This window comes from Myotis brandtii, unplaced genomic scaffold (genome assembly GCF_000412655.1).
Source record: "Myotis brandtii unplaced genomic scaffold, ASM41265v1 scaffold112, whole genome shotgun sequence".
In the NCBI taxonomy this organism is placed as follows: Eukaryota; Metazoa; Chordata; class Mammalia; order Chiroptera; family Vespertilionidae; genus Myotis; species Myotis brandtii.
The window spans coordinates 13,161,964-13,171,178 of NW_005353838.1; the positions used below are offsets into that span (position 1 = coordinate 13,161,964).

Below are 9,215 nucleotides of genomic sequence, written 5' to 3' on the forward strand. Positions count from 1 at the left end.
CCCAAATAAAAGGCAGGGAAAGGCTAAAATTAAACTATGACCATGAATAAAACTGAAAGATATGAAAACAAATGAAAAGAGGGATGGGTAAAGAATAAATCTCATATCTTCTTCTTATTACTCCTGTGTCTTTGCTGGACCTGAGCTAAAAATCTTTGTAACAGTCCACATGGTCTAAAATTTCTAAGGTGCCTGGTCCATACTAGGCTGTGATAGACTGTGTCTCCGTATGACTCTCCCCTGCTCAGACTGCCCAATGAACTGCTTCCCCAATGGTGGCATCAACAAAGTCCCACGGGTCCAAAGGTCCTTCAAAGCAGACTCCCTCTCTCTGATGGGAACTAACTGCTCTAGCCTCATGGCTGATATGAACTTGCTGAAAACCTTTCTCTGATTTCTGGCTTCTTTAGTGAGCCTACATCCATAAGAAACAAAGATAAAAAATAGTTGAGTGACGACCCAGAAAAATATTAAACAAAACACCATGTCCATAGTTAGGAGAAAAAAAAATCCTGAGTGTTTATATAACTCAGTAGTAATTCTTCAATTCAACACATATTATAAACATAGCATTCATTGATATGAAGATCCTAGAGTAAATCAACATTTGTTTGAGTTAGGGAAGACAAAATATGCAATCATGAAAAATTAAGAAACAATTTAAAAGGATATGTTAGGCACTAAATAAATATATGAATCAATGATGTCAGCTTTTAAGCATGAGGGTGACTACAAGTACACTTTTATACTTAAGTGCTGTGGGGGTTTAGAGTTTATTAAAGGTTATTTAGTGAGTTTTGCCTGAGGAGTCTTCTTATAAGTGTAGAATGTGAAAAAATATAAGATTTAAAGCAGCATAGAAGCTATTCTGTTTGTTGTTATTGTTTTAAATCCTCACCCGAGGATATTTTTTTAAAATTGATTTTAGAGAGGAGGGGAGAGAGAGAGGAACATTGATGTGAGAGAGAAATATCAATGTGAGAGAGGTTCTGGTGCCTTCTTTGTAGGCCTTATATTATAGTGGCCATCATGATTAAAAGCCAAGGTTCTAGGTCTGGTTTGAATCTTGGCCCTGCCATGCATTACCTGGATGACCTTGAGCAAATTGACTAAACTCTCAGATTCTCAGTTTCCTCATTTTAAATTAGGGAACGGGGTGGTACTGACATCTATCTCAAAGGGTTGTTAAGAGTTTTAGATAAATCAATTCAGGTAAAGCACTTACAATAGTGCCTGGTACGCAGTAAATGTCATATAAAGGTTAGCTATTACTATTATCTCTAACAGGGAGAAAAATGTACACCTAATATTCAGTATAATTACACTCTCCACATAAACACATTAAAATTTTTAGATTACTTCAAATTTAAGTTGCATTTTACGTGATTCTTAGAAAAAGAATTTAGTTTTAAAATGACTTCACTCACCTGTGACCACAGTCTATCCTTTAATGCCATAGCAAAAGGCCTGGCACAGAGTAGACTTAACAAATACTTGCTAGGTGAATGGATGGCATTTCAAAATGCTAACCAGTAAAAAGACAGTCATGTAGTTATTGTACTAAGTAGAGGTATGCTGGGTGTTTTGGGATACAGAAGAGGTGGGTCTAAGCCCAGTGTGGGTAGGAATAAACCTATAAAAGCTTCTCAGAGGTGATAAACCTGAGCTGAGTCCCACAATATGCCCAGGAGCTGGCCTGGGGAAGAAGAAGCTTAAAGGGGCTAGGTAATCCCTTTATACTATATTATCTCTGGTCAAACTATTCAAAATAGAGCAGTTAGCTAATGAGAATCATTTAGTTAATATTTATATCATAATGCATACATAAAATTTCACTTTATCACCTATTAGTCTGCTATCTAATGAAGGAAAAGTAGCAGCTATCTTTTACTGAGTGGCATCATGTGCTGAACATGTAATGAGCTCTTTAAAAAAATTAATTCATCTAAACCTCACAAGTAGAAAGTTCTATTACTGCCCATGTGGATAAACTGAATAAGTATTAGAGCCAGGGTTTGAAATCTAGGCTGCCAAGTATATCATGCTCTTAATCATTACTCTAAATAAAGTTTTGAATTAATTTCTCACTAAAAGTACTTCCTTGTTTTCCTTTTATATAATTTGAAAACATATCCAGAGAAATAAGTTCATTAATGATATTAATTCAGATTTTCTTTTAGAGCCTTTCTAACCTATTACACATAATGTAATTTATAAGTTTTCCTTCGACACTACAAGGATGCACCCATCACAAAAGTTCTTGCTGGTCAGCACTGTTCTCCAACTGAAAGTGCTTTCACATCCACATCTGCATTTGCTTTTTTCCCTAGTGGGTGTAGAAATTTGCTTGAATAATGCATATTACTTTCTATGTTCTTTCAACAGAATGTTGCATGCTTAAATCATTAAGATGGTTCCTGGTATGGGCTCAGAATTTTTTAAAAAAGGAAGAAAACTTCATTTGTTAGTAACTGGAATCATAGTCAATGTCTAAATGTATTATATAAATCCAAAAACATATAAGAAATCTAGTATTCATTAAACAATATATTTCTTTTAAAATGTTTTTATTGATTATTTAGAGAGAAAGGGGAAGGGATAAAGAGACAGAAACATCATCCATCATCTGCTTCCTGCATGCCCCCTACTGGAGATCTAGCCCGAAATCCGGGCATGTGCTCTGACCCAGAATCAAACCAGGACCTCTTGATTCCTAGAACAACACTCAACCACTGAGCAACATTGGCCGGGCAACAATACATTTCAAATAAGGAAGTAGAAAAGTAAGTACTTTCTTCCATGAAAGTTGCTTCATTGTCAGGCTTCCTTCACAAAAGGAGTCGAATGCATGAAGGCCATCTATGGTATTGCCTCCCCTTTAACATTCACAGATGTGGAGAGCAGGCAGTGTTTCTCTACCTTGACCACCAGCCAATAGGACCACCATCTATCATTTTGGAGATTACACCTTTTATGAAATTTTTCCCCAATTTCTTTCTTTATCTTTGCACATATCCCCACTATTGACAACAAAACACAATGTTGGATACCATTATGTTTCCACTAATGTTTTCTAGTCATTTCTGTATTCTTCCAAATCAGAGGATATATCCAGCTCCACCAGGAAATGAAATAGAGGTCATTGCAGCAGCAGTGACCAAGCTGTTGGCTAAATTTAGCTGTCCAATAATTTCCACTCTAATGAAAATTGTAGAACTACAATTGTAGAATGTTGAAACAGAAAGGACCTTAAAGGTCATTGAGTCCAACCCCCCATTTTTCTAATGAGAGTATGGGGGCCTAGACATAGCCTGTGGTTTGCTTCAGGCTACAGAACTTGTTAATGGAAGAGATGGAACCTGAACCAAGATCTGCTCAGCCGGTGGCAATGCTGTCCTCACTACACCACAGATGCTCTGCCTGCTATGATTAATCTCACCTAACCAGATACAGCAGATATTATTGGTTGTGGCTTACCCTCTGTGGCCATTCATCTATTTGGTGGCTGAATGTAAAATAGCAAGGGTGTCTGAATTATAAGTTGCTGCAAGAGAAATGAAATGATTCCATACTCAGACCCTGCCCCCAACTCCAAAAACTTCCTGCTTTATATTCATCAATAATGAATGGCCCATCCCTGCAATACTCAGAGGGAGCTTACGTTGCACTTTTGAGCAGCCGGTTAGTAATGTGCAATGGATAGAGCCTTTCTCTCAAATCCCAGGGCAGCGAGTCCTTCAAGGCTAGCATTGCATTTTCAATTAGCTGCTGAGTGAATGTTTGGCATGTGTATAGTGAAGAGGCATACAATTAGCTTATTATTCCTTTCGGCCTTGTGCTGAGAAGATCCTAGAGATTGGTGAGGAACAGTCAAACCAGACATCGGTGTGGATTTTAAAGAGGGAGTTACTCAGACCTCGGCGTCTTCACTTGCTCACGCTGGAATTACAGCTATTTATTACGGAGCGCTCTGTGTGGCCGGGTGGATTGTGCCCGAGGAAACACATCCCAGACACCACTGGGGGTTAGTCCTTCTGAGTCCTTCACGTGTCTGACTAATTCTCATCATTGCCATGGAGCCCAACAGTCCCAAAAAGATACAGTTTGCTGTGCCTTTGTTCCAGAGTCAGATTGCGCCCGAAGCAGCGGAGCAGGTAAGCAGAATTGGGTGGGGACCAGTTATTGGATATAAAGTAACATGGACATACATTCTTGTTATTAATTGAAGGTTTCTCTACCTCTTGAATTTGCCGAACTTCGTGGATTTCCAGGATACATGAATGAGAAATAAATTGGTTTCCATGTGCACTTGTATTTGAGTTGCACTGGGTGAACTATTGCAGCATTTCATGGGATGCAAAATTAGCATCTGTTAGGGAAAATGGTTATGTTAGCAATTCAGATTTGGATCCGAAAATGTCTTTGCTTTTGCTTATTAAAATAGCAGGTTCAACATTTAGAGAAACTTAAAAATAAATTCTAAAATTTAACAACCTTTTATTTCATTATTTATGAAATAAAAAGATAAAGATTCATTTAACAATGAAAGCATTAAATCTTGGAATAATTTCAGATTATAGACTTAATATTTTATTTTAATGTTTTTATTATATATCCAGAGCAGTAATTATAAATATATGTAACATATGATAGATAGGATGTGTAGGTATATGTATAATTTAAAAAACATTTTATTCAGATATTAAAGATAGTATTTTAACATTTCCTGAATTCCTTTTCCGTCTATACTATGTCTATATGTATTTTTCTCTTTGTCTCTGTCTCTGACTCTCCCACATGTGATTGGTTTACATCTGTAGTATTGCCTTTCATATTCAGAACCACTCAAAATATCATTTGTGGTAAAATTATAGCAGCGAGGAGGCAAAAGCAAAGAAATTTACAGGGCCATCAACTTAATTCATTAATTTCTTAAAACCTAAGTTATCCCTGAATCTTTTACCAAATATTATATACAAAGCTTTAAAAACAATTATTAAATCTGAGACTCATAATTTTCCACAAGGTTGAAGTAGATTCACCCAGGCTTGGGCCAGTTAAATACAACCTTGAACATGCATCTGTGTTGAATGAGGCATTGGTTCTATCTTGGACAAGATGTCATTGGTAAATTTTCTCTACTCTCCTACTTACATGTACTTCAGGAATTTACCTATATATTCAAAGAATCATGGACATATTAGAGATTCTAATCATAATATACTCCTATAACTTAAATTAAGAAAAAAACCACACACTAAAACAATTAGTTTTTTATGAATAACATACTCTTATAAGATCCATATTTATTTTTTATTTGTTGATTTATTCTAAATACTATACTAGAAAATAAGAAAAACTTATAATATTAATTAAAATTAAAAACTCATGCTGTTAAATTTAACCTGCTAGAAATTTGAGTTTTCTAAGCTTCTCTCATTTAGAAATAAGGACAATGGATCTTTAAAGCATCATTAATATTATGAAATTAGAAAGTCATCCCTCTACCTTCAGTGCATATTAATTTTCAGAGGCATCATTTGATTGTATACAACAACTTCTTTTTTGTGGAAGTGTAGTAGCTTTTTGGTAAACAAAGGTGATATTCATATATGACAGTTCTACTGTCTGACTTTCTATGTTTCAAAATAAATTTAGTGAGCGGGCACCTACTGTGCACCCTCCAGATATTTGCTTTTGTATGTTGGGATAGATGAGGATGGGACAGCTTTGCAAGCTGCAGGGCAGCCTGGAGCAGTGTCTGACGCTCACTGACCTCAGCTGGGCCTTTGTTGTTCACAGATCAGGAAAAGAAGACCTACACCGGCATCACTTGTGATTCTCAATGAACACAACCCGCCAGGTAAAGAAGCATGTTTGTTTCACGCTCACTGATGGAACAGAATAGAATTGTTAGAATAACATCAAAGAGCATTTCATTGCCAAAAGACTTTAATTCTGCATTTCAATTAGCAACAATCTAACAGGTTCATCTCTACAGTGGATCATAAACAAAACCAGAAATAAATATAGAAACTGTCTCAGCCAACAGCCTGCTTTTCTTCTAGAATAACACATTGGTGATGATGATATGCTATGAAATGTTTTGTTAGCATTCGCTGTCCTGTGTTCAGGTGTTTGTATAGAATTTGATTTAGTGCTTACTAATGAGGCTGGTAGAAAGTTATTTAATTAGGTTTCAAAGCTCAAATGACAGCTCTGGAGATGCTTATATCTTTACAGAACAGGTTTTTTTTATCTATGAAAGGCTGTCATGGGTGGGCAATGAGCCAGCATTGAATATAGCTTTGCAGATGATGTCATCTCTGAATAATGCAATTGACAAGTAACCAGATCAATTTTCCTCTCTGTCCATTTGAGAGCCATTCTGAAGGATTGCATCCATTTGTTGAGGTTTTATTTTCCATTTCCTGTAAAAAAGTAAAGCTGATTATTATTTCTGATAAAGACCAATGATCTGCAATACACAAACATTATTTACTTATTAAATGGAGGTGATTTTAATCTCACATTTAAGTGCTTTTTCTAGTAACGTAAGACAGCAAAGGTCATTGGATTAATTGGTAGCCAGGCAGGACTTGGTGTTGGATTTTTGTAGGTATAAACAATAAGGATGGACAAAAGGAGTTTGAATAGTGGAAACAAGTCTAAGTATAAATTGTAGTAAGTGATTTGTTTTAAGAATATCAGGACAAAACAGACTGACTTTTTCAGATTCCTTTCTTATTAGAGAAAAATACATAAGAAAAGAAGGTAAAAATTGAATAGAATATTTATTATTGGGTCCAAAAATAGGAATGTGGTTAGCTGATAAAAAAACAAATAAGCAGACTAGCCTGTATAGCTCAGTGGTTGTGTTGACCCATGAATCAAGAGGTCACCAGTTCAATTCCCAGTTAGGGCACATGCCCGGTTTTCGGGCTCCATCCCCTCTAGGGGGCATGCAGGAGGCAGCTGATCGATGATGTTTCTCTCTCAATCAATGTTTTATCTCTCTATCCCTCTCCTTCCTCTCTCTAACAAAATCAATAAAAACATATTTTTAAAAAACACAAAAAAACAAGCAAATTTATTTTTGATGAAAACAAAGAATCATAATTTGATCCTACAATTTTAAAGTGCTGTAGCATTTTAATATCATTTTGAAATATATTATCTCACTTAAAAATGTTAACTTATATTTGGGTGAATAAGAGGTGCAGATGATATGCACTCATAGTTTACAAATAAATACAAGTAAGTAAATACAATAATGAAATCTCAGATTGGAGGTAATTTTATAGCAATTTTTCATCACTGTCTTTGTTCATAGTGGCAGACTTTTCCATAATGTCCTAGAACTTACCTCCCTATGCCAACCTTGAAAAGGGTTGCCCATCTTGATTTCTAGATGTCCTTTGACTACTAAAGAGCAGCTTTCAAAATTCTGCAGGCATTGTTACTGTTTGAACATAATCTAGCCAGGGAACTCATTTGAGCTCCTGAAATAGTAACTACAGCTTCTTGAATGCCAAATATTTGCCATTTGTAGTTGAGGAAAGTGTGCATAAGAGAGGTGAGGTGATTTTTGCAGAATTCCTTCCACTGGAAGTGACAGATTACACAAACACAGATCATTCTGATTCTAGAGCCCATGCATTTCCTATGGCATGATTCTGGCCCTACAAATTTCAGTTTGCAATACACAGTGAAGGCTCTGTAAATGTGACTAGACATTCAGGTCCAACCTTTAAATAAGTCCATTGTCTCTAGACCACTTTGCTTAGTAGATAAGGAATTATATTTTAATATCCCTGTGAACAAAATTTATATTTTCTCCAGAAGCCTTTTCTTATCAGACCTCCTAATCACTAGATGGCAGTGTGCTAGTTCCCTTATAGACTCCATCATTTTCTCTTTTTATACTCACCTTTGGAGAGGACTTAGATGCAAATAGCATCTCATGGAGAACTGTGTGGTTTTAGTAATGTCATCTCCCTGAGTCTTCATCCTGCTTTTGGAAGTGAGGATAGTTTAAAAGGACTGTCAGTCTTTGGTTGTGTATAGCAATGTGTACGGCAACCAGAGATTTGAACTATTGATCGGTTCTTGCAGCAAAAACCCAAATGCTTATATAGTTTTCTCAGTAAAAATGATCTAGAACCATGATTATTGAGGAAATAAGTCTAAGGACCAAACAAACAAACAAACAAACAGCAACAAAAGAACATCATATGAAACCCAACCAACCCTGGATGCTAGTTTTTATGAGACGTGTGTTCTTGGGTAAGGGACCATATCTACAAGCTTTATTTTCTCATCTATAAAATAGGGATTATAAAGTCCATCCTTCCTACTTCACAGGGTTGTTGTAATGATTGAAAGAATTAATGTAAACACACTTTAAAAATTGCAAAGTGCAACAAATGTTAGGTGTTTTTAGCTTATGTGGTCTGGAATACAAACTTTGCACATGATATTTAAGGTTAAGATATAAAAACTAGATTTCATTTGTAATCTTCATAATCTGATTTGTACCAAATATTTCTGCCCTATCCAACAATTCCTTATGTTTCAAATATTACCTGAACACTCTCTATCAAACAAAACAAGACAAATAACAGCAACAACAACAAAAACCTTGTTAAATGTTAAATGACCTTTTTTAAGCAATTGCTTCTTTTAGCTCTCAATAGCAATATGTTCTTTGACAAATAAAAATTGATTGCAGCTTTCAATCCTGGCAAACTAAACAAATTTCTTTAATATATTGAAATTGCCCAGGAAACAAGTGAGTGTTCTTTGAATCAGATATCATTAGTGCTGTTAAAAATCCCTGAAAAACCTTTCTTTATTGTCAATTAATGAGGCAAAGAAAATTAAATTTTCCATATAGAGACATAATTAACAAACCTTTTCAACTTATATGATTAGATCGTGTATTGCAATCCTTGTTAAATGAGTTAAACGTAGCTTATTTTTTTTAACCTTTTCAAGAGTTTGCATTCCAGCCAGTGTAGCTCAGTGCTTGAGCATCAACCTATGAACCAGGAGGTCATGGTTTGATTCCCGGTCAGGGCACATGCTGGGTTGCTAGCTTGATCCCCAGTAGGAGGCATGCAGGAGGCAGCCAATCAATGATTCTCTCTCATCATTGATGTTTCTATCTCTCTCTCCCTCTCCCGTCCTCTCTGAAATCAATAAAAATATATTTT

The 9,215-nt window shown here is 35.7% G+C and overlaps 1 protein-coding gene across 2 annotated transcripts in view; it reads left to right on the forward strand.

Moving 5' to 3' along the window:
• Positions 1 to 3,843: 3,843 nt before the first annotated feature.
• The window catches only part of PPP1R1C (protein phosphatase 1, regulatory (inhibitor) subunit 1C), a 108,828-nt gene continuing 103,456 nt past the window's right edge, over positions 3,844 to 9,215 (forward strand). The window contains exons 1-2 of one of the 2 annotated variants that reach the window (XM_014546515.1): positions 3,844 to 4,154; positions 5,803 to 5,863. In XM_014546515.1, the coding sequence (XP_014402001.1) occupies positions 4,074 to 4,154; positions 5,803 to 5,863 (142 nt within the window). In that variant the 5' untranslated portion in view covers positions 3,844 to 4,073. The remainder of the gene's footprint in view (positions 4,155 to 5,802; positions 5,864 to 9,215) is intronic. The other variant, XM_005857654.2, reaches the window with a different exon arrangement.